The sequence below is a fragment of the Macaca thibetana genome, chromosome 4 (genome assembly GCF_024542745.1).
Source record: "Macaca thibetana thibetana isolate TM-01 chromosome 4, ASM2454274v1, whole genome shotgun sequence".
Taxonomy (NCBI): Eukaryota; Metazoa; Chordata; class Mammalia; order Primates; family Cercopithecidae; genus Macaca; species Macaca thibetana.
This window is the reverse complement of record NC_065581.1, coordinates 17,813,013-17,840,501: the sequence shown is the minus strand read 5'-3', so window position 1 is coordinate 17,840,501 and position 27,489 is coordinate 17,813,013. Positions and strand designations below refer to the sequence as shown.

The 27,489-nt window shown below is 43.1% G+C and overlaps 1 protein-coding gene across 10 annotated transcripts in view; it reads left to right on the top strand.

Annotated features, from left to right (window-relative positions):
- KIF13A (kinesin family member 13A) overlaps window positions 1-27,489 on the top strand; it is a 230,601-nt gene that overhangs the window by 184,628 nt on the left and 18,484 nt on the right. For 6 of the 10 annotated variants that reach the window (XM_050788658.1, XM_050788654.1, XM_050788661.1 and 3 more), the window contains 13 exons: window positions 2,535-2,696; window positions 3,353-3,526; window positions 5,904-6,055; window positions 7,969-8,101; window positions 8,281-8,427; window positions 14,206-14,244; window positions 16,237-16,336; window positions 18,745-18,871; window positions 20,935-20,990; window positions 23,636-23,760; window positions 24,032-24,208; window positions 24,944-25,036; window positions 25,492-25,644. In XM_050788658.1, the coding sequence (XP_050644615.1) occupies window positions 2,535-2,696; window positions 3,353-3,526; window positions 5,904-6,055; window positions 7,969-8,101; window positions 8,281-8,427; window positions 14,206-14,244; window positions 16,237-16,336; window positions 18,745-18,871; window positions 20,935-20,990; window positions 23,636-23,760; window positions 24,032-24,208; window positions 24,944-25,036; window positions 25,492-25,644 (1,638 nt within the window). The remainder of the gene's footprint in view (window positions 1-2,534; window positions 2,697-3,352; window positions 3,527-5,903; window positions 6,056-7,968; window positions 8,102-8,280; window positions 8,428-14,205; window positions 14,245-16,236; window positions 16,337-18,744; window positions 18,872-20,934; window positions 20,991-23,635; window positions 23,761-24,031; window positions 24,209-24,943; window positions 25,037-25,491; window positions 25,645-27,489) is intronic. The other 4 variants (XM_050788663.1, XM_050788662.1, XM_050788660.1 and 1 more) reach the window with 1 other exon arrangement.

Below are 27,489 nucleotides of genomic sequence, written 5' to 3'. Positions count from 1 at the left end.
TCACACCACTGCATTCCAACCTGGGTGACAGAGCGAGATTCTGTCTCAAAAAAAAAAATAATAATAATTAACCAGGCATGGTGATGAGCACCCATAGTCCCAGCTACTCAGGAGGCTGAGGTGGGAGGATCACCAAAGCCCAGGTAGGTCTAAGCTGCAGTGAGCCATGATCATACCAATGCAGGCCAGCCTGGACAACAGAGCGAGACCCTGTCTCAGAAAGAAAAAGTGAGCACAATTAAGATGGCAGAGTGATTCAGTGGCTGAGTCCCTAGCTCAGGACTTCTTAATTTGGAGTCTATGGTGTGCTTTGAGTATTCCATGAATCCCCCTGAAATTATATTAAAGTGAATTAGATTATCGAAAAGCATTAAAAAAAAAAATTAAGAACAACTATCTTCTGATTTCTTTTATTTCCTTTCTTCCCTCATCTTACTGCTTCTTCCGTATTTGTCTTACTTCTCAGATATCATCATGTGATTTCTCTTAGGTCCTTGGTGCCAGTGCCAATTGCTGTGTGGAAGTTGGATCTAATCTACCTTTAAAAATAACCTTCCCTGTTTAGGATGACAGCACACTACCAGAACATGTGTCACCTTGGACACATGTGTAGTGATAGCCACAGTTATTACAACCTGAAACTGTGTGACGAGAGATAATTAAGACAATTAAAGCACTCCAAGAATGCAAATTTCAGAATAATCCTTTTCCTCTAATTTGATTCTGTGCAGCCAGCTTTAAGAGAAACATGTTTAAACTGACTCCTATCCAGAGAGCCACCATGATAGAAAATTTAAAGCCTTTTAATGAAAAAGTTTTAAAATAACTTTCCTCATATTTGTGTGGCTTTCAATATGCTGTTCCTCCTGGATTAGATCTAATGGCACTGCTTTATGGAACCCTCCTTCATCCTGCTCTCAGCCCCAGTCTGAGTTACACACCCATTCTCCAATCTCAAGAGAATAAAAGCTGCCCGAGCCCAGGAACCTTGTCAATTTGGTTTGCTGTTGGATGCACAGCACTTAGCACAGTTCCTGGCACAGTTAGTTCTTGGTAAATATTTGCTGGTGGGTAAGTTTATCCTATAACAACTCGCACATATATCTATTATAGCAACTAATCTATGCTGTTATTGGTGAGTTTTGTTGCTGTTGTTGTTTGAGACCGAGTCTCACTCCGTTGCCCAGGTTAGAGTGCAGTGGTGCGATCTCGGCTCACTGCAACCTCTGCCCTCCCCTGTTCAAGCAGTTCTCCTGCCACAGCCTCCCAAGTAGCTGGGACTACAGGTGTGACCCACCATGCCTGGCTAATTTTTTTTTTTTATTATTTTGTATTTTTAGTAGAGACAAGGTTTCATCATGTTGGCCAGGCTGGTCTTGAACTCCTAACCTAAGGTGATTCACCCGCCTCGGCCTCCCAAAGTGCTGGGATTACAGGCTTGAGCCACCACACCTGGCCTGTTAGCGAGTTACTTCTCTGTCTTGCCTCCTTTGACTGCTCCCTGATGGCAGAACCTGTTTTTATTTTGGTATTTCATGAGCTAGCTCTTTGGTCAAATGAATAAGTGAATTAAGCATTTTATATTCACTCACATGAATATTTTAAAAAACATGGATAGTCAGATGCAGTGGCTCACGCCTATAATCTCAGCACTTTGGGAGGCCAATGCAGGCAGATCACCAGGTCAGGAGTTCGAGACCAGCCTGGCTGATACGGTGAAAACCCGTCTTTACTAAAAATACAAAAATTGGCTGGACACAGTGGCTTACGCTTGTAATTCCAGCACTTTGGAAGGCCAAGGCATGCGGATCATGAGGTCGGGAGTTCGAGACCAGCCTGGCCAACACAGTGAAACCCTGTCTCTACTAAAAATAGAAAAATTTGCTGGGCATGGTGGCAGGCACCTGTAATTCCAGCTACTTGGGAGGCTAAGGCGGGAGAATCACTTGAACCCAGGAGGCAGAGGTTGCCGTGAGCCAAGATCGTGCCACTGCACTCCAGCCTCGGTGACAGAGCTAGACATCGTCTCAAAAAAAAAAATTACCTGGGCTTGGTGGCATGCACCTGTAATCCCATCTACTCAGAAGGCTGAGGCAGGAGAATCGCTTGAACCTAGGAGGCGGAGGTTGCAGTGAGCTGAGATCGTGCCACTGCACTCCAGCCTGGATTATAGAGCAAGACTCTGTCTTGGGGAAAAAAAAAAAACAACACATGGATACTAGATGACTCCAGGTAGACTGTGAGAGCTGCCTTTAAGCTATTCCTGGGCTGTCCTGTGGAAGGATACGTTTGAGGATGACTCCAGAAGGCAAGTTGCAGGGAGGCAAATTTGGCTCACACTAAGGCAGGACAATCACAGGGGCAAGTGGTGGAATGGGCTGCTCTGGTAGTAGCAGGGCTCCCGTTACTGAAGATGACCAAGCAGCAGCTGCAGAGCCCCTGTCCAGTTTCATTGTAGAAGGCACGTCTGTCTTAGGTCGAGGTTGCCCACAAGACGTCTGTTAACTCTGAGGTGCTCTGGTTCCTTGACCCAGGTTGCAGGGCGTCTCCACGTGGAAGTGATGCGTGTTACAGGAGCTGTTCCAGAGCGTGTGGTGGAGGATGACTCTTCGGAGAATTCCAGTGAAAGTGGGAGCCTTGAAGTTGTAGACAGCAGCGGGGAAATCATTCACCGAGTCAAAAAACTGACATGTCGGGTGAGAGGACAGTGATGGGAGGCTCATATGAATGACCTTTTTCATGCAAAACCATTTTACAAAAAATCTTATGAGAGTTTTTCATCCAGGGTAGTAAAAGTTGAATTTTGTAACAGCAGATACAATGGTGGACAGTACTTTGTTTTCAGAAATATAGCACACTTTCTATTGACAGTTGCATCAAATTTCAAAAGTATCTATGTATTTGACATGCAAGAAGTGTATGTTGCTTAGTGAATTATGTTTTTCTGTTAAAGGTAGCCTCAGTCATTAGGAAGTGTGGGGGAAAAGAAAGAGAGATCAGACTGTTATTGTTTTCTTTCTTTATACTTTGTCTCTGTGTCTCTTTCTTTTCTCAAGTCTCTCGTTCCACCTGATGAGAAATGCCCACAGGTGTGGAGGGGCAGGCCACCCCTTCAGGAAGCTTTTGCAGGGATGTGTGTATTTGTTGCCAAGTTTGTATACTATAGTTACAGAACTGTGGTACAGATTTCATTATCGATACAATCCTTAGTGTCACAGTGTCAGATATAATATTTTCAGATGTCAAATGGATGACCGATTTATTTAATTGCTTACTGTTAAATTTGAGGTAGCTGAAATAAAAGAATGTTTAGTGTTTATTGGAGTTTTATTTGTATTGTTTATCTCTTCAGGTAAAAATTAAAGAAGCAACGGGACTGCCCTTGAACCTCTCAAATTTCGTCTTCTGTCAATATACATTCTGGGACCAGTGTGAGTCTACGGTGGCTGCCCCAGTGGTAGACCCCGAGGTGCCTTCACCACAGTCCAAGGACGCCCAGTACACAGTGACCTTCTCCCACTGTAAGGTATAGATGCCGTTACCAGATGAGCTGGGCGGGAAGCAGCAGAAACGGGTGCAGTTCAATAATCGATTGTCCCCATGAGCATTTGTTTTAAGTATAATATGTTTATTAGGATGTTTTAACCTCAAAAATGTACCTTCTTACACATGCAAATAGTTTACAAATATTTAAAATAAAATCTCAAAGATCTCTACCAACAGTCTTGTTCCCCAAAGATATAAACCACCAATGACAGGTTGCTATATATTTCTTTAAACTACTTTCTATGCTCTACATCTTTTATATGTGTATGATAACATATGTACAAACACCCTTTTATATCATGCACACGTAAGTTCTTTAAAAATGCTATACAAAAGTGGGATCACATTATACGTATTTCAGAATTTGTACGTCTTAACATGTAAGTTGCTACATATCTCATTCTTAGGAAGATAGCATTACATTCTAATGTGTCATATGAGTGATATATTTCATGTAGATTTCCTCACAAGTCATATGAGAAAATAGAAAAAGGGAAAGGTGAATTTGTGGTGAATGTGGTTGGATCTCCTTTGAGACATCATATACTCTTCCTGGCTTTCACAAGGGACTGCTGAGAAGTCATTTCTGAAAGACCAGCTCCATCCTCTCTGTAGTTTTGATTTTCCTTAGACAACCCTTCATAGATACTCAAGACCCCTTCTTTTGCAAATCATGCTTATTCTTTCTGGTTCTACACTTAGAAAACTAACCCATATCACCACCTATAAAATTTCACATAGGTAAAGGCTGTCAAGTTTTTCTTTTTCTGAAAACAAATAGCCTACATTTATCTGTATTCACCAAGTCTGTTCCTCAAAATCTTTATTAATCATTTTTATTGTTGTTCTCTGAATATTCTTTTAAATATTCCCCATCTTTCTTTGAATCCACAAAGCTGCTTGTTTAGAAAGATGAAATCTGAATTTCACGTGTGTTCTGGTTAACAGCTGTTTTAATAAATGCTAGTCCCAGAGCTTCTGGGCTCTTGTGATCTTGGAGTTTTTTCATCTCTAAAATGTATAGATTGTCATGAAGTTTGTTTTTCTTCTTAAATTCTGGGTCTATCTTCAAATAAAATAGACTGAAAAGCAGATGCTATATGGTTAAATAAATATAGCACAACTGTTTCTGCAAATTAGCATCACAAGAGATGTCTTCACCTGAGATTCCACTGAGAGACTAATGGAAAGAAAATTAGCTTGGCTCGTTGCCTACTGCGTTTCTCTGGGTGATTTGCCACCCATCTCGGTCAGTTCAGTATTCATTTCCTCACAATCATCTGTTTGGGTTTGTTTTTGTTTTTAAAGACGATGTCTCACTCTGTTGCCCAGGCTGGAGTGCAGTGGCATAATCATTGCTCACTGTAGCCTCGAACTCCTGGGCTCGAGTAATCCTCCTGCCTCAGCCTCCTGAGTAGCTGGGACTACAGGCATGCACCACCACACCTGGCTAATTTTTACTTTATAGAGACAGGATCTCGTTTTGTTGCCCAGGCTGGTCACTATCTCCTGGGCTCCAGCTATCCTCCTACCTCGGCCTCCCGAAGTGCTGGGATTACAGACGCGAGTCACCGTGCCCAGTCTGTCTGTGTTTTAGAAAGAGGAGATAGGGTAGGAAAGCTTAAAAGCAAGAGCATAAAGTCATGAAGATAACCATATAAAATTTAATTCTGTTATTATTCTCCTAAGCCATGGCAAGGAACAGTTCATTGAGTTAGTCTGTGCCACCTGAAAATCAGACTGGTCCTGTGGACCTGAGAATGAACCAAGTGTAAGACAATGTAGATTCAGCTCTGTAACTAACAAACCATATGACTTTGGACAATTTGCTTTCTTCATTTTCTTTATTGATACAAGAAACAGGTTGAGGCTGGGTATGGTGGCTCACGCCTGTAATCCCAGCACTTTGGGAGGCTGAGGTGGGTGGATCACAAGGTCAAGAGATCGAGACCATCCTGGCTAACACCCGTCTCTACTAAAAATTTAAAAATTAGCCTGACGTGGTGACGTTCGCCTGTAGTCCCAGCTACTCGGGAGGCTGAGGCAGGAGAATGGCGTGAACCTGGGAGGCGGAGCTTGCAGTGAGCGGAGATCGCGCTACTGCACTCCAGCCTGGGCAATGAAGCAAGACTCCATCTCAAAAAAAAAGAAACAGGTTGAATTAAATTGCCTCCCAATTTTCCTTTCAGATCTAATATTCTGTGGTTCTTTATGGTTTTCTGTAAAACAGAAGAGATGGATTTAAGGTCGAGATCAGGCTAACATACTCTAAAATAAATATAACAGTTGAAAGGTCAAAAGGAAATTTCACAGACTCCTTTAAGCATAATTCTTGTGCTTTCCCCCACTTACCCCAGGACTATGTGGTGAATGTAACGGAAGAATTTCTGGAGTTCATTTCAGATGGAGCACTGGCCATTGAAGTGTGGGGCCACCGGTGTGCTGGAAATGGCACCTCCATCTGGGAGGTTGATTCTCTTCATGCTAAGACAAGAACACTGCATGACAGGTTTGTACTTGGCTGTCAGTTTTAGATACAAGGTCAAGACTAGGACTTGAGCAGTCTCTGAACCTACTCTGGCCTAGGAGGCTGCTCATAAAAAAAAATAAAATCATTTAATAAAAAAAAAAGAATGGCCGGGCACGGTGGCTTACGCCTCTAATCCAGCACTTTGGGAGGCCGAGGCGGGCGGATCATGAGGTCAGGAGTTAGAGACCAGCCTGGCCAACATGGTGAAACCCTGTCTCTACTAAAAATACAAATATTAGCCAGGCATGGTGGCATGTGCCTATAATCCCAGCTACTCAGGAGGCTGAGGCAGGAGAATCTCTTGAACCCGGTAGGTGGAGGTTTCAGTGAGCCAAGATTGTGCCACTGCACTCCAGCCTGGGTGACAGAGTAAGACTCTGTCTCAAAAAAAAAGAAGGAAGGAAGGAAGGAAGGGAGGGAGGAAGAGAGGAAGGGAGGGAGAGAAGGAGGGAGGGAAGGAAGCCAGCCTTCTCTGATCCTATTTCCTCCTTTGTAAAATGAAAATGATGAAAGAAACTACCAGGTACTAAAGAAGTTCAATGGGGAATTGTATGTCCTATCAACAAATGAGACTGAAACAACTACATCTCTGTGGAGAAAAATCACCCTTGTTCTTGACTTCACACCATATACAAAAATTAATTTGAGATGAATCATATGTAACCTTAAATATGAAACCTTAAACTATAACGCTTACAGAAGAACACAGGATTTTGAGATAGTCACATATTCTCAGAAAGGCCACAGAAAGTGCTAACCATGGAAGAAAAAAAATGTTTAAGTTGGACTTAATCAAAATTAGAAGCACGTGCTCATCAAAAGACCACTACAAAAATGAATACACAAGCCACAATCTGGAGGAAAACTGGCATTTTCTTGTCAAGTTGATCATTCGCCTCTTTTATGACCCGAGAATCCCACTCATAGGTATTTACCCAAGATAAATGAAAATGTCAGTCCACAATAGAATTGTACACAATGTTCTTTTTTTTTTTTTTTTTTTTTTTTGAGTTGGAGTCTTACTCTGTCTCCCAGGCTGAAGTGTGCAGTGGTGCGATCTTAGCTCACTGCAGCCTCCACCTACTGGAGTGAGTCTCCTGCCTCAGCCTCCTGAGTAGCTGGGCTTGCAGGCCTTTGCCACCATGCCTGGCTAATTTTTTTTTTTTTTTTTTTTTTTTTTTTTTAGTAGAGACAGGGTTTCACCATGTTGGCCAGGCTAGTCTCGAACTCCTGACCTCAGGTGATCCACCCGCCTTGGCCTCCCAAAGTGCTGGAATTACAAGTGTGAGCTACCACACCCGGCCTATGTGATGTTCATAGTATTGTTATTCATGGTATCCCCAAATTGCAAATAGCCCAAATATCCTTCAGTGAGTGAATGGGGATAAATTGGTATTATTCATAAATAAAGTATTACTCTGCATTAAAAAAGAAAAAAACTTTTTATCCATTTGGATGAATCTCAGAAACATTATGCTGAATGAAAGAAGCCAGACGCAAGAATACATAATGTGCGATTCCATTTATCTGGAGTTCTAGAACAGGCAAAACTAATCTCTGAGTTACACGGTTGCTACGGGAGTGTGGGGATTGAATGGGAATGGGTATGAGCAAACTTTCTGAGGTGATAGGGCAAGTTACACTCATATATGCATTTCTCAAAACTCATCGAACTGTATACTCAAGATGTGGACATTTCAGTCTACCTCAATAAAATAAATAGAAACAATATGACAGGGTGGTTTTGAGAGTTAAATAAGGAAGTAACTTATACGAGATACATGGCAGAGTGCCTAGCACATAGTAAGTGCTCAGTGAATGGTGGCTTATTACTGTTACTAACAGTGTGGCTGGACAGTGAGGCTCTTGCTTGTTGGAATGTGTTTCTGCAGGTGGAATGAAGTAACGCGAAGAATAGAAATGTGGATCTCCATATTAGAATTGAATGAGTTAGGGGAGTATGCTGCCGTGGAACTTCATCAGGCAAAAGATGTCAACACAGGAGGCATCTTTCAACTTAGACAGGTACTGGGTTTGTTTTCGGTTTTTTTTTTTAAATGTTTTCTCTCTGTTCCACTCTTACACATAGTTTCTGGGGATTTTCTAACTATTTGTATCTTTGTTCTCTAATCCTTTTCCCCTTCTTTATCCCCTTCCTCTTCATTATTATTCCTGGCACTCATACCCCTGCCCACCCTCTTCAGGGTCATTCCCGTAGAGTGCAAGTCACGGTGAAACCTGTGCAGCATTCGGGAACACTGCCGCTTATGGTTGAAGCCATCCTTTCGGTATCCATCGGTTGTGTGACTGCCAGGTCCACCAAACTCCAGAGAGGGCTGGACAGTTACCAGGTAAGACAAGCAGACTTGAAACAGTATTTAACAAAGCTTGGTTAATGCAGAAATAAGGCATTTAATGATCTCCGATGGGGACCTTTTTGCGAATATAACAGAATTCCTTGCCTTAACCGTAGGTCTTCCCCCAGTTCACATTTCCATCCATTGCCTTTTTTCTAGCTTTAAAATCTGTTTGCTTAGTGTCGGTTAATAATAATTCTGTTTATAAACACACACATCCTAATGCTATAGTAGTCATTTACTTTAGGCAGATTTTATTTTATATCTGGCCTAAAATATGTTGTATCTTTGGCATTACTGCTTGACCTGATCTACTTTTTGGGGGTTTTTTTGTATTTTTTTTTTAAAGATAAGGTTTTGCTTTGTTGCCCAGGTTGGAGTACAGCGGTGTGATCATGGCTTACTGCAGCCTTGACCTCCTGGGCTCAAACAGTCCTCCCACCTCAGCTTCATAAGTAGCTGGGACTACAGGCACACGTCACCACGCCCAGCTGATTCTTTTATTTTTTGTAGAGTAGGGTGTGTCATTCTGTTGCCGACCCTGGTCTCAAATTCCTGGACTCAAGTGATCCTCCTGCCTCAGCCTCCCAAAGTGCAGGGATTGCAGGCATGAGCCACCATGCCTGACCACTTTTATTTATAGTGTAAAATTATTTTCATACATTGTCATAATCAACCAGTTCTTTGAAAGCTTTACTTCTTTTGTTAAAATTTGTCCTTATGATCATTTTTGTTCATTAAATCTTGATTTCCTAAACATTGTATTCTCATTTTTAAAATAAAAAGATGAAAACCTGGCTGGGCGCGGTGGCTCAAGCCTGTAATCCCAGCACTTTGGGAGGCCAAGACGGGTGGATCACGAGGTCAGGAGATCGAGACCATCCTGGATAACACGGTGAAACCCCGTCTCTACTAAGAAATACAAAAAAATTAGCCGGGCGAGGTGGCGGGCGCCTGTAGTCCCAGCTACTCGGGAGGCTGAGGCCGGAGAATGGCGTGAACCCGGGAGGCGGAGCTTGCAGTGAGCTGAGATCTGGCCACTGCACTCCAGGCTGGGCGACAGAGCGAGACTCCGTCTCAAAAAAAAAAAAAAAAAAAAAAACCTCTAAGAACTGATCTAAGAACTGATCATATTATCAGTCAGAACATTCAGTACTCCATGAAAAGAATCTCTAAAATTAGGAACTTGGCCAGGCACGTTTGCTCATGCCTATAATCCCAGCACTTTGGGAGGCTGAGGTGGGAGGATCACTTGAGCCCAGGAGTTCGAGACCAGCCTGACCAACATGGCGAAACCCCGTCCCTACTAAAAATGCAAAAAATTAGCCAGGTGTGGTGGCCACATGACTGTTGTCTCAGCTATTCAGGAGGCTGAGGCATGAGAATCATTTGAACCCAGGAGGCAGAGGCTGCAAGTGAGCCAAGATCACGCCACTGCACTCCGGCCTGGGTGACAGAGGAAGACTCTGTCTCAAAACAAATAAAATTAGGAACTTGTCCCCCAGTAGCCTAAAAAAAATGTGTGTGCTTCATTGAGTCCCCAGTTTACTACCAGATACGAAGTAGGAACTGGAAAGAATCACTGTTAAATCTGCCTCCCTCACCGCCATATCTGTTTGGGAGCACTCTCCCTATCGTGCTGAGGAGAAAACATTTCTCCTCTGTGGAGTCTGAGTCTAAGCCCAGCCAATCTCGAGGATGTTTTCTCTTCTATCTCGGTTTCCTTTTGGCTTCATGGCTTTTAGGCAAAGACTTTTCTGAAAGCTAAAAGTCAGTGCACAGACTATTGGACTTCAAGGCAGTAATAGCTTTGTCAGACGCTGCCTTCCCTCTTCAAGCCCAAAATTCCCTCTAGCTTGGAACATCTGTCCACACTTCATTCAGAGTATGAGTGTGGGTGCAAGGACAGGGCTGCTGTGGTTTGGCAGTCTTCACCAGACTTTTCCTTGTGTGTGTGCAGCCTGTGGAGCAGGAAATGGGATTGTAGGTATTCTCATAGCAGTTCAGTCCTTCACTTAGCCATCAGCTTCTACGTGGCTGCACAGTTGAAAGAGAACACTAGACTTAGAGTCAGGAGACCTGGGTTCTTAAGTCTAGTTGAGCTTTACTAAATGGTTATCTTGGCTGTATAATTTAAACTTTGAGTTCCCCTTTTCTCCAAAATGATGAGGTAGACTTAATAATCCTGAGGTCCTTGTCCACATAATCCTGAGGTCCTTGTGGCTTAATAAATCTCTGATGCTCAATAAAACATTGAGTTTGTTTGCTTCAAACCGTGACCTGCAGTATATGGATCATCAGCTAACTAAATGTTCTCATTTGAGGAACATTCCAAAGATCAACTATTTGCTGCTTTTTTTTTTTTTTTTTTGAGTCTCATTCTGTCACCCAGACTGGAGTACAGTGGTGCGATCTCAGATCACGGTAACCTCCGCCTCCTGGGTTCAAGCGATTCTCCTGCCTCAGACTCCAGAGTAGCTGGGATTACAGGCGCCTGCCAACGTGTCTGGCTAATTTTTGTATTGTTAGTAGAGGTGGGGGTTTCACCATGTTGGCCAGGCTGGTCTTGAACTCCTGACCTTGCGATCCTTCCACCTCAACCTCCCAAAGTGCTAGGATTACAGGCGTGAGCCACTGTGCCCAGTGTTTTTTTTGTTTTGTTTTTTGTTTTTTGTGTTTTTTTGGAGATGGAGTCTCTCTCTGTCACCCAGGTTGGAGTGCAGTGGCACGATCTCAGCTCACTGCATCCTCCATCTCCCTGGTCCAAGCGATTCTCCTGCTTCAGCCTCCCGAGTAGCTGGTATTACAGGCACGAACCACCACGCCCAGCTAATTTTTGTATTTTTAGTAGAGATGGGGTTTCACCATGTTGGCCAGGCTGGTCTCAAACTCCTCACCTCAAATGATCCTGCTGCCTGGTCCTCCCAAAGTGCTGGTATTACACGTGTGAGCCACCACACCCAGCAACTATTTGCATTTTTTTAAAAACAGCTCTACCTCTGAGTTAAAACTGATTTTTGTCAAATTACAAACTTTAAAATATTAGCCTTTCCCCAGTGCTATATGCTCTTTAAGAGCATAGTGCTCTTGGCCAGGCACGGTGGCTCACGCCTGTAATCCCAGCACTTTGGGAGGCTGAAGCAGGCGAATCACCAGGTCAGGAGATCGAGACCATCCTGGCTAACATAGTAAAACCCCGTCTCTACTAAAAATACAAAAAATTAGCCGGGCGTGGTGGTGGGCACCTGTAGTCCCAGCTACTCGGGAGGCCATGACCTGCAGTGTATGGATCATCAGCTAAGTAAATGTTCTCATTTGAGGAACATTCCAAAGATCAACTATTTGCTTCTTTTTTTATTTTTTGTGAGTCTCACTCTGTCACCCAGGCTGGGGTCCAGGAGAATGGCATGAACCCGGGAGGCGGAGCTTGCAGTGAGCAGAGATCGCGCCACTGCTCTCCAACCTGGGTGACAGAGTGAAAGTCCATCTCAAAGAATAAATAAATAAACAAAAATAAAAATAAATTTAAAGAAAAAAGAGCATAGTGCTCTTAAAATTTGAACTGTAACTATTTTAAAGGCTTTTTTTTTTCTTTGCTACCATGTTCCAGGTTATGTCTGTTAAGTGTTTTTGTTGTTGACACAGTGCTTTAGAACTATTCTGATGCAAAAAAAAAAAAAAACAATTATTCTGATGCAGTAGCTGAAACCAATGCAGAATATGCTGATTTTGCAACAATTTTACATCGTGAATGCTTAGGCCAGTTTTCAGTTAATAGAACTACCTCCGTAGTTTAAAATTATGATAAATTAGGCCGGGCTCGGTGGCTCACGCCTGTAATCCCAGTACTTTGGGAGGCTGAGGCGGGCGGATCACGAGGTCAGGAGATCGAGACCATCTTGGCGAACATAGTGAAACCCTGTCTCTACTAAAAATACAAAAAAGTTAGCCGGGCGTGGTGGCGGGCGCCTGTAGTCCCAGCTTCTCGGGAGGCTGAGGCAGGAGAATGCCGTGAACCTGGGAGGCGACAGAGCTTGCAGTGAGTGAAGATTGCGCCACTGCACTCCAGCCTGGGAGACAGAACGAGACCCTGTCTCAAAAAAAAAGAAAAAAAAAAATTATGATAAATTAGAGCTATTTGTTCTTTTATATTAATAGGAAGCATTAGTTCAAGATAAATTGCTTCGAGATTAGGATTGCATTTAATGAGTTAGTCACATAACTGATAATGATGGTTACCAAAATAAAAAAAAAAAAGCAGTTCATTTTGAAGTATATATGAAAATAATTTTGACTATATTCTTAAAGCACTTTTGTAATCATAAATCTCAATTAAGGGATTCTAGATTCTTGTTTCTAAGGAAACTTTTTTCAGCCAAGACCCTTTTGTTTTCAATATGATTACTTTGTTTTGCCAAATGTTTTTGCCAAAATTTTTGCTTTATTTAGTTATTTTACAATGTTTCCTTGTGTTTGGGACAGTTGTGATTCTTTCAAGTGATTGTTATGGTCAGTAGAGAGTACTGACCGATCCTTATATTCCAAATAGTATGCTGTTGCTTTTATTTCAACAGTGTAGTACAGACCCTTGTATGTATATAGCCTGAGGTTGCCCCAGCTTTCCCCTGGGATGATTGCATCAGGGAAGATGGCTGAGGTTGGAGACCTCAGACATGGCTTACAGTTCTGACCTGCCATTATCTGTGTGATCGTAAGGTTAAATCATTTCATCCTTTAAGGCTTAGTTGCCTCATTGCTCAAACTGAGATTGGGCAAGAGAATCTTCCTTGTAGTTTTGCTATTCTGTCTTCCTAAGCCTATCTCAAATCTCAGTCAAATAGTCTACCCCAAAATATGTATCAGCTGTCTGTATGACAGTGGTGTAAGGCCTGGCCCAATTATGTTGGTTCCTATCCCCAGCTAAGAGATTTCTTATTTTATTTAATTTTTTGTTTGTTTTTTGGAGACAAGGTCTTGCTCTGCTGCCCAGGCTGAGGTGGAGTGGTATAACCAGAGCTCACTGCAGCCTCCATCTCCTCCTCTCAAGTGATCATCCCACTTTAGTCTCCCAAGTAGCTGGGACTACAGGTGAACACTATCAAATCCAGCTAATTTAAAAAAATTTTTTAGGCCGGGCGCGGTGGCTCAAGCCTGTAATCCCAGCACTTTGGGAGGCCGAGACGGGCGGATCACGAGGTCAGGAGATCGAGACCATCCTGGGTAACACAGTGAAACCCCATCTCTACTAAAAATACAAAAACTTAGCCGGGCGAGGTGGCAGGCGCCTGTAGTCCCAGCTACTCGGGAGGCTGAGGCCGGAGAATGGCGTGAACCCGGGAGGCGGAGCTTGCAGTGAGCTGAGATCCGGCCACTGCACTCCAGCCTGGGTGACAGAGCGAGACTCCGTCTCAAAAAAAAAAAAAAAAAAAAAAAAAAAAAAATTTTTGTACAGATAGGGTCTTGCTATGTTGCCCAGGCAGGTCTCGAACTTCTAGCTTCAAGAGATCCTCCTGCCTCAGCCTTCCAAAGTGTTGGGATTACAGGCATGAGCCCAGCCAAATATTTGTTTCAATGATTCTTTATGTGAAAAATTCTTTATAGACAAGTGAATTAAATTTAGTATACCATTTTTGAGATTCAATTTAGTGTTTTATTGTGCTTATGTATGTGAGCTGTCCATTTTAATGTGTGTTAAGCTTAAAATAATTATTTTCCCTGTATGCTGTTTAAAAAACAAAATGCTTGTCCTTTGTGTTTATTTTTTCCTACCAGAGAGATGATGAGGATGGTGATGATATGGATAGTTATCAGGTATTGCTACTGCTGTCAATCCTGTGGCATGGGGCACAGCTACTGCTAATTGCCAGCATTCGCAAAGCAGAGGCCAGGGAGGAGGAAGGAGGGCCCTAGAGCGAGAATATGCAGTTTTTCACTTGCTTTTGATTTGCTTTATATGTATTCAAACACAATACTATTTCTATAGATTGCCTTGTCAGTTCAAAATTTGTAACCAAATACTGCCTTTTTGCTATGCCATCTTGATTTACTGTCTTATTGCTAAGCAATATCATTATCACTGTATTAAAATGGATGATCTGGAGACTGATTTGAGTAATAATAAAACTCCAGTCTCCTACAAATTAATTAATTAATTAAAAAATGGATGATCTTAAAATATTGTAGTTATCCATCCATAATCTTTTAGATAGACTCTTACCTTTCCTATGCTAAAGTGCATTTTGCTCCTTACATCCAAGAGCTAGTATTGTTGTAATATGCCATTTTACTTCACAAGACTTCCGCTGAATAGGAAAATTGGAGACATTTTATGCACATAATTGTGTTTTGTTTAGCCAGCTTTCTTCTCTCATTTGGGTAACACTTAGTTCTCCATAACCTATAGAATTTAAATCTCAGCCTTTTCTGGTTGGAAATCTAGAAAAAATATATAGATGTACAAATTGAGATTATACCTAGTCAGCACTGACTGGCCTGATATCATGGAGTGTGGGGTTATGTATAAATTGTCAAAGCAGCAAACCAAGATGAAGCTTTCTGGGTTTGGTGCCCAGTCTTTGTACGGATTCTCCACACACATCGTCAAATGATGTTTTCCCAGGGTGCCTTCCTACATGTAAAATGTGGGTACAGTGGCTGGGCACAGTGGCTCACGCCTGTAATCCCAGCACTTTGGGAGGCCGAGGCGGGCAGATCACAAGGTCAGGAGTTCGAGACCAGCCTGGCCAACATGGTGAAACCCCGTCTTTAGTAAAAATACAAAAATTAGCTGGGCGTGGTGGCGCGCGCCTGTAATCCCAGCTACTTGGGAGGCTGAGGCAGGAGAATCGCTTAAACCTGGGAGGCAGAGGTTGCAGTGAGCCGAGACTGTGCCACTGCACTCCAGCCTGGGCAACAAGAGCGAAACTCTGTCTCAGGGGGAAAAAAATGTGGGTACACTGTTGGTAAAGTTTCAGAGGTAAAGGTATCTATTCTTGATGTAACGTCTTAAGTGTTACACTAGAATTAGGCAAGTCAAAGAGCATTTTTAATAGAATTGATGGATTTTCTTTCCCTACTCATAATTCCACTAAGAAGAACCTTTAAGGGAAATATCAGTATCCCCTTGAATCTCAGCAGTGCCATTGACTAACGTCCTGCGGCTGTTTGTGCGCTTCCTGGCAGGTTTTTCACAGTGCAGTCCAATGACTGCCTAGGGGATTTCTTAAAGCATGGCTGACTGCATGTTGGGGTTTGCATGGGAGATTTTTGGTTAGCCTCATGGTGGTGGTTGGAAGTAAAATGTTTGTGGCAAGTTTGAAAAGTTCTCTGCTGACCTACTCTTTGCATTTCAGAAAATCTGTGTTATCAGTGACCACTGAACTATGAGCTATGAAAATGCCTGTCATTTTCCATTCCATTTGTTGTTACTTGGTTTGGGCTGTGTTCGTGCTGTCCTTCTGTTGGGATCACAAATCCTGCAATGAATAGCTACGATTTAAATATACATACACTCATCATAAAAAAAAAATCTGACAGCTGGTATAGTTTGAGCTTGTCTTGCTTTTAAGTGTAATTATCCTTTTGGAGATCCAGGGGCTCTGATTTCTGGGCAACAGCATCCTTGATCAACATGCAGTGTTACTGAGGCCTCTCTGCTTTCTTGCATATTAATCACACAGCAATGTTCAATAGCTTTTCCTAATGAAAAATTTCCTAGTCAATTTAAACATCTTTTTAAAAAAGAAAGAAAGAAATCGTTGTCTGTACAGTCTACAGGAAAGTATTTTCCCTCCCTGATGTTAGGAAGAAGACTTAAACTGCGTAAGGGAGAGGTGGTCAGATGCACTCATTAAACGACGAGAATACTTGGATGAACAGATAAAAAAAGTCAGCAATAAAACAGGTATGTGAGATCAGACTCTCTTTTGGGGAGTACCTTTTTCACTTTTACACAATGGCAGTAGGTTGTTTTCTTCCCCTAACTGGACAGTAGTATCTTACAAGACAGAGTCTCGGCCGGGCAAGCCTGTAATCCCAGCACTTTGGGAGGCCGAGACGGGCTTCACCAGGAGATCGAGACCAGCCTGGTTAACACGGTAAACCCCGTCTCTACTAAAAAATACAAAAAATTTTGTGGCAGGCGCCTGTAGTCCCAGCTTCGTGAGGCAGACAGAATGGCGTGAACCCAGGAGGCGGAGCTTGCAGTGAGCTGAGATCCGGCCACTGCACTCCAGCCCGGGCGACAGAGTGAGACTCTGTCTCAAAAAAAAAAAAAAAAAAAAAAAAAAAAAAAAAAAAAAAAACAGAGTCTCAGAGTCTCTCTGTCACCCAAGCTGGAGTGCAGTGGCAGGATCATATCTCACTGCAGCCTCTAACTCCTGACCTCAAGAGATCCTCCTGCCTCAGCCTCCTGACTAGCTGAGACTACAGGCACAAGCTACCACACCCGGCTAATTTTTAAATGTTTTGTAGATGGGGGGGGGTCTCACTTTGTTGCCCAGGCTGGTCTCAAACTCCTGGACTCAAGTGATCCTCCCACTTCAGCCTCCCAAACTGCTAGAATTGCAGGTGTTAGCCACTGTACCCAGCCTGTTTAGTTTTGTGAACTTGTAACAGTTATAGACATTAGTCAATCATATTATACATTGTTGGTTTAAGAAGCCTCCAAATTTGAAAGTGATACATTTTCATAAAACTCTGAGTTATCTCATAAAACTGTGACATTAAATGTCAAATTCAAATTTCATTTTGATGAACACAATGTGATAAATACCAGTATGTCAATACAAAGTACTTTAGGCACCAGGACCTAGGACATACAGCAACTGAATGAGCAGGTCAGCACCTATCCACTGTTGGGCCATTGCCATGCACTCCGCTGGTTCAGGGTGGCCCCTGCAGCTCCATTCACTGCCACCCACCTCCAAGGGTGCAGCTTGCTTATGCTAGCAGTAACCACTTGGATTCTATAGTAGAAATATGCACTTAAAATCCTTAGTCTCTCATCCAGATATCATGGTCCACTCACGTGGTTGGTTCTGCAGCAAAGAACACACACATCATGCATGTTAATCCATTTCATGTAGAAGCTAGCGGAAAGTCTCCCTCAGGAAAACACCTTGGCTCGACATGTGGTGTTGCCTTGTGTATGTGCTCAGGCTGCTAATGAAAACTCACTTTGACTGTACCCAGGGAGCCCCAGAGTTGAATTATGAATAAGCGGATTTCAAAGTGTATCAAATAAAATCCCATTCATGGTAAGCCTCAAGGAAAATAAAGGTGATTTTACAGAGTAAGGAATATGGTGGGTTTTTTATTTTTTATTTATTTATTTATTTATTTTTTGAGACAGAGTCTCGCTCTGTCGCCCAGGCTGGAGTGCAGTAGCACGATCTTGGCTCACTGCAACCTCCTCCTCCCGGGTTCAAGTGATTCTCCTGTCTCAGCCTCCTGAGTAGCTGGGACTACAGGTGCCCGCGACCACACCCGGCTAATTTTTGTATTTTTAGTGGAGACAGGGTTTTACCATATTGGTCAGGCTGGTTTCGAACTGCTGACCTCAGGAGATCTGCCCACCTCGGCCACCCAAAGTACTGGGGTTACAGCCGTGAGCCACCGTGCCTGGCCTATGGTGTTTTTTAATCCTCTGTCTTTGTAGCATCATGTATAGTTCTGTAAAGCAGTGTTACGTCCATATTTCATTTGATCCTTCCAGCAAGTACATGAAGTAGACATGACTTCTTTTATCCCTGTTTGACAGGTTAGGGAGACTCATCTGTTGGATAACTTCCCCAAATTACAGAACCAGCAAAATAACCTAAGTCTCGTAATTGCTTTTCCAATGCCCTTTCTGCTATTTCTGGCTTATGGTTCCTTAAATTGGTGTCACAGCCCCTCTCAGCTCCCTATACATGCTCTTGCTTGAACTTCAAAGACTCAAATCCATTTTAGGGACATAGTGGATGTTTAAGCCACTTATAGATAGCTCTGAATGAAATCTGTTTATTGTTTTTGTTTGCTTGTTTTTTGAGACAGGGTCGCTTGTCTGTTTTCCAGGCTTTAGTACAGTGATGTGATGATAGCTCACTGTAGCCTTGAACTCCCAGACTCAAGTGATCTTCCCACCTCAGCTGCCCGAGTATCTGGGACTACAGGCATGCCTGCCACCACCCTGCCCAACTATTGCTTTTTTTTTTTTTTTTGGTAGAGATGGGGTCTCACTATGTTGCCCAGGCCAAAATCTGTTCCTTGTAAATTGAGAAGTCATACTTTCTCTCTTGTTGGCATTGATCCCCTCATTTTTTTCTGCAGAGAAAACAGAGGACGATGTGGAGCGGGAAGCCCAGCTTGTGGAGCAGTGGGTAGGGCTGACCGAGGAAAGGAATGCTGTACTGGTGCCGGCCCCAGGCAGTGGGATTCCTGGGGCACCTGCCGACTGGTAAGGCTGCTCTCCCTTCTGTGCAGATCGAGGGAGATGAGATGGTACAGGTCGCCTGTGGCAAGAGCCATGCAAGAGACTTTCCAGGATTGTCACAGAAAATGCCAACCAGCTGAACTGCTTAGGGAATGTCCACTCATCTCTAGTGCTTCCATCCCTTTTTTCCTTCCCCATTGAAGCCAACTTTCTCCCACAGGAAGCCAGAGAGCATTGATTACCTGGCCAGGAATCACATATCCCACTCCTTTATTCCTCTGCATAAGCAACTTGGACATTGTTCCCTGATCTCCAGAAACTCTTTTATCTTGGCTGGAAAGTATTTGAAGAGGGCAGAAAATACATTAGTGGAGCTATCTTTTTGGTAGTACTGTGAGAATTAGAGATAATGTATATAAAATACCTTATATATGATAATATTATCTTGTATATTATAATGTGTATAAAATACTTTTCATACCCATTCGTTAAATCCTAGCTGATGCTGCTTATTCTCATTCTCATTTTTATTATTATATATCCAGAGCATTTAAGAGAAATCAGATTCCTTTTGAACACAGAATGTACATGCCCAGTTAGTCTTTTTTGAACAGGCATAGAAACATTAGTGACAATACCCGCATCTCTAATGATAAACGGAAATGTAATCAATTTTGTGGTCTGTTTTCTGAAACTAGAAACTCTGAATCTGCAGGCACATAATTTATAACCTGATGTTTCTCCCTGCAGTTCCTGCTGTTGTGCTGGAATCCTGTAGGTCTCTTGCAGTAATTCTGCCAGCCACTTCTTATGGACAGCCTGCTCACCCCAATCTTGTTCTGGCCCTCAAAACCCTCTCTCGACAGTTCTTCTCCCTACTTCAGTCTCTCTGGTGTAAAGTGTTTTGAAACTTCAGATCATCTTGAGTGTTTGTAACATGTAGGCCTGGGTGTCATCCCTAGTTATTTTGATTCAGAAGAGAAAGGAAGGACCCACGACTATTCTTTTTTTATTTTTTTAAGTAAGAATTTGCTTTTTTTGTTTTTGTTTTTGAGATGGAGTCTCACTCTGTCGCTGAGATCTCCACTCACTGCAAACTCTGCCTCCTGGGTTCACGCCATTCTCCTGCCTCAGCCTCCCAGGTAGGGACTACAGGCGTCCGCCACCGTGCCCGGCTAATTTTTGTATTTTTAGTAGAGATGGGGTTTCACTGTGTTAGCCAGGATGGTCTCAATCTCCTGACCTCGTGAGCCACCACGCCCAGCCAGGAATTTGTATTTCTAAAGGGACTCTTCACTTTAAGAGGCCTCTGAGGCCATTCTATTGCAGCTGGGCAAGTTGGGGGGTTTTTTTTTTTTGTTTTTTATTTTTTTGAGGCAGGGTCTGTTTCCCAGGCTGGAGTACAGTGGCACGATCTCAGTGCACTGCAACCTCCATCTCCCAGGTTCAAGCCATCCTCCCACCTCCCAAGTAGCTGGGACCACAGGCTTGTACCACCACACCCAGCTAGTGTTTTTTGTTGTTGTTGTTTTTTTTTATAGAGACAAGGTCTCCCTGTGTTGCCCAGACTGGTCTTGAACTCCTGTCCTCAAACCATCCTCCTGCCTTGGCCTCCCAAAGTGCTGGGATTACAGGCATGAGCCACCACGCCCATCCCTGGTCCAGTTTTTGATAAAACACTGCTTGATCTCTTCTGTACACAACCCTACCTCCTTTCACACATCTTTCATTCTATCCTCCTTTCAGCTTTTGTTTACTTCTTCTAGGCTCTGATCCTGTCCCGTTACCACCCTAATAACATCCCCCTTCCCTTTCCCTCTCACGGGAATTATTTTTAGAAAGGCTTAAAATTATCTTTGTTTCAATTAATTACATGTAACTCATATAACTGGAAGTTCTTTTATGTAAGTCGTATAATTCCCATGATTTATGTCTACAGGGAAGTCAAGAAATATGAAAGTATTTCATTAGTGGAAACTGCATCTCCACCATGGTTCTCTTTGCTTCCACGGCTCTGCGGTGTTTTATCAGCTAACAAGATGTAAAATACATATTTTGTTATGATTAAATGTTGTTATTAAATTTAGGATCCCACCTCCTGGAATGGAAACCCACATACCAGTTCTTTTCCTCGATTTGAATGGTAAGTAGACACTTAAAGTCACAGGGATTATTGTATTTAATTAAGGTTTGTAATCTATTCAGACTCACCTTATTTTGATCCTTAAATCACTCTTCTAATCATTCATGTGCCAAACTAGGTGACATTTTTGTTCTAATTAAATGTACGTAAGCATGATTATGTGGATAATTTGAAAAAGAGCACGTAGGGTGATTGAGAACTGCATACAAGAGCATTAACGCAGTTGCTCTGAAACAGCGGACATAGAAATTACCCTGGAAAGTAATCACCCCCAGAGAGTCTGAGTCTTTAGGCTTGGCAAGAGCCTATTAGTCTGCATTTCTGACTAGTGTTCTTAACTCTCCTCAAACAGTTTTGATGGCAGAAATGATCACACTATAATGCTGCCTTCAGGGTTGTCCTTCATACTGCAATTACATGGAACCTGGGCAAGTCTAGAACAATGGTTTCCAACGTGCTTTAGCGGAGCAATCCTTTTCTAGATGAAATATTAACCGGAACCCCACGTGTAGAAAACAACCGCAGAGCTGCTGAGTTTGCGGTGGGCAAGCTCCTGGTAGATCCTTTGGCAGGGCCCTAGGGCTCCTCAAAACAGGAGCCTGAAAACCTCTGTTCTAGAAGGAAGCCCACTAATGGATGGAAGACACAGGGAGGGTGGCTTTGGCTCTTCATGTGAAGAATTTTTTCTTTTTAAAGCCTAGATGTTGAATGTATGCCTCATAAGATAGAGTTCTCTGTCTTGGGAGGTATATAAACAAAGACTAGTTGGCCATTTACAGAGATTTGTGAAGGGTAAACCCCATATTGGATAGGACGTTGGAAGAAGATAATCTTCATATTTCTCCCAATGCTCAGAACTTTGATTTAAATAGGTAATTTAACTGCTAAAATCTCTAATTTATAGTAAGTTATTAAGTAGGATAACAAACCTAACAGTTTACAGGAGGAATTGACATCAGAAAGCAGCAAAATTCTAAGATTTGTTTTGTTTAGGTTTTTTTGAGACAGAGTCTCACTCTGTCACCCAGGCTGGAGTGCAGTGGCGTGATCTCAGCTCACTGCAACCTCCACCTCCTGTGTTCAAGCAACTTTCTGCTTCAGCCTCCCAAGTAGCTGGGATTACAGGCACCCACGACCACGCCCGGCCAATTTTTGTATTTTTAATAGAGACGGGGTTTCACCATCTTGGCCAGGCTTGTTTTACACTCCTGACCTTGTGATCCACCCACCTTGGCCTCCCAAAGTTCTGGGATTACAGGCGTGAGCCACCATGCCCAGCCTCCAAGGTGTGTTTAATGAATATATTTGTACCTAGGACAACAATAGAATATAGTTATTCCGTCTTATAGGAGACTCACAAGGCAACTTTTTGGCTCCTATTGTATTTTTAAAGAATAAAAGCGGCCAGGCGCGTTGGCTCATGCCTGTAATCCCAGCACTTTGGGAGGCTGAGACGGGTGGATCACGAGTTCAAGAGATGGAGACCATCATGGCCAATGTGGTGAAACCCCATCTCTACTAAAAATACAAAAATTAGCTGGGCGTGGTGGTGCACACCTGTAGTCCCAGCTACTTGGGAAGCTGAGGCAGGAGAATCGCTTGAACTTGGGAGGCGGAGGTTGCAGTGAGCCGAGATTGTGCCACTGCACTCCAGCCTGGGCGACAGAGTGAGACTCTGTCTCAAAATAAAAAAGAATAAAAGCTGTGGGGCACGGTGAGCTCGTGCCTGTAATCCCAGGGCTTTGGGAGGCCAAGGCAGGAGGACTGCTTGAGTCCAGGAGTCGGAGACCAGCCTGGGCAACAAAGCTGGACTCCATCCCTACAAAAAATTTTACAGAGTAGCCAGGCATAGTGGTGTGTACCTGCAGTACCAGCTACTCAGGAGGCTGAGGCAGGAGGATCTCTTGAGCCCAGAAGTTCAAGGCTGCAGTGAGCTATGATCAGGCCATGCACTCAAGCATCAGCAACAGAGCAACACCTTGTCTCAAAAAAAAGCCAAGTACAGTGGCTCACAACTGTAATCCCAGCACGTCGGGAAGCCAAGGCAGGAAGATGCATTGAGTCTAGGAGTTCAAGACCAGACTGGACAACATAGTAAGACCTCATCTCTATTAAACATAATTTTTAAAAAAGAAAAAAAACTGTTGTGAGTCTTGGAGTCTCTATTTCAGCTGCAGGATAAGGAATGAAAGAAAAAGTAAAGATGTGTTATGTGTAAACGTCAACTGTAGGCCGGGCGCAGTGGCTCACTCCTATAATCCCAGCACTTTGGGAGGCCCGAGGCGGGCGGATAACGAGGTCAGGAGATCGAGACCATCCTGGCTAACACAGTGAAACCTCGTCTCTACTAAAAAAAAAAAAAAATTAGCTGGGCATAGTAGCGGGCACCTGTAGTCCCAGCTACTCGGGAGGCTGAGGCAAAAGAATGGTGTGAACCTGGGAGGTGAAGCTTGCAGTGAGCTGGATCACGCCACCGCACTCCAGCCTGGGCAACACAGCAAGACTCCATCTCAAAAACAAAACAAAACAAAAAAAAAAACACACACAAAAAATGTCAACTGTAAAAAGCATATATTTAAATTTTTGGTGTTTGCTGAAAAACTGACTTTCCCCTACTGTTTTTTCTGTGCCCCTGATGTGGTTAGCGGATGACCTCAGTGCCAATGAGCAGCTTGTCGGCCCCCATGCGTCCGGCGTGAACTCCATTCTGCCTAAGGAGCATGGCAGCCAGTTTTTCTACCTGCCCATCATAAAGCACAGTGATGATGAGGTAATTCACCTCCATGTTTCTCTTAAAAGGCTTCAGATTAGCACACAAGCCTGTGGGCCTGCTTTCCCACTCAACTGCTATAGTTTGCTTTGGGGAGAAAGACTGGGGCCTTTAAAAAACAGAACATTTGTGTTGCTGTTTTAAAAAGGTGAGGAAAGAAATATTTGATTACAGTGATTTGAATTTATTTTCTTTCTCTTGTATGCCCTGTAAAACTGCTACGGCTGACCTGTGTCTTGTTTCCATCTCCTCATCATTCCCTCACTCGTAGGTTTCAGCCACAGCCTCTTGGGATTCCTCGGTGCATGATTCTGTTCACTTGAATAGGGTCACACCACAGAATGAAAGGATTTACCTAATTGTGAAAACCACAGTTCAACTCAGCCACCCTGCTGCTATGGAGTTAGTATTACGAAAACGGATTGCAGCCAATATTTACAACAAACAGGTAATAACAGGGCCTGATTCTGCCATTCTGGCTCTGAGCTCAAAGTTTTTTCCCCCTATCTAGCACAAAGCAGTGTTTTTTGGTGCTAATGTAGGGGATGTGCAAAACATGACCATCCTGGCCGAGTTAGAGTCTGATTCTCATTTATCCAAGATAGTGGGCATTAGGATAGCAGAGGTCAATGTCATCCAGTAAGGGCATTTTCACCTTGACTGATTGGAGAGGTATAATCCTACCAGGCGGTGAAGCTGTGATATTTCACTGTTTGAAAAGTAGAAAAACGGAGGCTGAGAGATTAAGTACCAGGTCCAGGCAGGTGAGTGACAAAACCAGGACAAAAGGCAGACTCCAAACAAATCCCTATCCTACTGCTTTGACGGATGCTATCTCAGAGGTGCTAGTGAAACTGATCCTCTCCAGTGTTGTTCTAGCCATCTCAGGAAAGACTGATTAAACCCTGGAGAGATCACAGGAAGGCAGCAAATGGGAGAGAGAAGCAACCACAGAAATCCTGAACATGCTACAGATTCTGTAGTCAAATTCTCAACTAACAGCTGGACGTTAGTGTCCCTCGGGGTTGGAGACAGGGATTCTTAGCTTCGGTTTTTTTCTGTTATGCTGAGTATTGTGCATATCAAAAACATATTAACTGGTAATGCTTTTACAATTTGTAAAATACAAAATAACTTACCTTTGTCACATAGCTTAATCCAGCTTTTTTTTTTTTCCTACCAGAGTTTCACGCAGAGTTTGAAGAGGAGAATATCCCTGAAAAATATTTTTTATTCCTGTGGTGTAACCTATGAAATAGTATCCAATATACCAAAGGTAAAATATATGCTACTTTAGGCCGGGCGTGGTGGCTCATGTATGTAATCCCAGCACTTGGAGAGGCCGAGGCGGGTGGATCATCTGAGGTCGGGAGTTCAAGACCAGCCTGACCAACATGGAGAAATCGTGTCTCTACTAAACATACAAAATTAGCCGGGTTTGGTGGCACATGCCATAATCCCAGCTACTCAGGAAGGCTGAGACAGGAGAATCGCTTGAACTCGGGAGGCAGAGGTTGTGGTAAGCTGAGATTGCGCCTTTGCACTTCAGTCTGGGCAATAAGAGCGAAACTCTGTCTCAAAAAAAAAAAAATTATATATATTAAAAAATATCAATATCTAAATAATGGAGAATGTGTTCATTCTCCAGACTTCTAAAACATTTTCTCACCACACTTTGGATGAAAACATTGTTCACATCAAAGTATTGTCAATTCCTTCCTGTCCTTTTAGGCAACTGAGGAGATAGAAGACCGGGAAACGCTGGCTCTCCTGGCAGCAAGGAGTGAAAACGAAGGCACATCAGATGGGGAGACGTACATTGAGAAGTACACTCGAGGCGTGCTGCAGGTGGAAAACATTCTGAGTCTTGAACGGCTCCGGCAGGCAAGTAACTGAATATCTGGACCGAGAATGAAATCACCAGCCTTCACCCCCAGTGGACAGATATGAATTTACTTACCAAATACCTCACTAAATCTATCAGAGAAGGAGCACTTGAGCCATCTCTGTTGAAAGGACTCTGGCAAAATAGTAACCAAAATAAAAATAGTGACTGACTTTCATTGAATACTCCCTACTTGCCAAGCACTGAGCCTGAGCAATTTAGATATATTATTTCATTTAATCTTCAAGGTAACCCCCTGAGGTAAGTACTGTTGAAATCCCCATTTTCAAATGACAGAATTGAGACTGACAGAAGTTAGCTAGCTCACCCATGGTTCCACAGCTAGGAAGGGGTACAAAGTCAGATGTAAAGCCAAACGGCTTGACTCCAAAGGGCATATGCTTAACCACAGACTGTTACTGTCTCCCTGATTTTTAGACCTGAGTTAACTTTTGAGGTGACAACAGGACATTCAAGAGAAAATAATCCACTAAGTAATGGAACTATAAGACAAGATATGTCATTTCATAAGAGCAGTAGTTGACATTATGGGGGGTGGGTGTTGATTAATAGGAGGAATGTAATTGGCATCTGTCAGAAAAATCTTCCCTTAGTGGAAATCCCACCTGAATTGCTGCATGAACAAAATACAAACAGCATCACACTTCATTGTCATTTTGCAAATTAGATATATGGTTAGAGGTACCTCTTCTACATTTCTCTGTCCACCTGTATAAAAATTTCACAACATAAATATCTTTCATTCTGCTGTTTTCCTGGTTTTATTTACTTGTTTGTTTATTTTTGAGACAGAATCTTGCTCTGTCGCACAGGCTGGAGTGCAGTGGCACGATCTCAGCTCACTGCAACCTCTGCCTCCCAGGTTCAAGCAACTGTAGTGCCTCAGCCTTCCAGAGAGATGGAACCACAGACACCCGCCACCACGCCCAGCTAATTTTTGTATTTTTTAGTAGAGACGGGGTTTTACCATGTTGGCCAGCTGGTCTCAAACTCCTGTCTGTGATCCACCTGCCTCAGTGATCCACCTGCCTCAGCCCCCCAAAGTGCTGGAATTACAGACATGAACCACCACACCCTGCAGTTTTATTTATCTTAAAAAAATGTTTTTGAGGCCAGGCATGATAGTGCACGCCTGTAATCCCAGCACTTTGGGAGGCTGAGGCAGGTGGATCACGAGGTCAGGAGTTTGAGACCAGCCTGACCAACATGGTGAAACCCCGTCTCTACTAAAAATACAAAAATTAGCCGGGTGTGGTGGCGTGCACCTGTAATCCCAGCTACTCAGGAGGTTGAGGCAGGAGAATTGCTTGAATCTGGGAGGCAGAGGTTGCAGTAAGCCGAGACTGCGCCACTGCACTCCAGCCTGAGCAACAGAGCGAGACTCTTGTCTCAAAAAAGAAAGTTTTTGATAAATTGCTAAGCAAATAATAATAAATGGGTAAAATAATATTTCAGTTTTATAAATGTGTGTGTATATAGAACTGATGTAGTCTATATTTAAATCTATAAATAAACATATGTTACTTTTATAATTAGAATAAAACATAAAGTAATGGCCAGGTGCGGTGGCTCATGCCTGTAATACTAACACTTTGGGAGGCCGATGTGGGCAGACTGCCTGAGCTCAGGAGTTCGAGACCAGCCTGGGCAACACAGTGAAACCTCGTGTCTACTAAAATACAAAAAAAAAAAAAAATTAGCCAAGTGTGGTGGTGTGCGCCTGTAGTCCCAGCTACTCGGGAGGGTGAGGCAGGAGAATTGCTCGAACCTGGGAGGCGGAGGTTTCAGTGAGCTGAGATCGCATCACTGCACTCCAGCCTGGG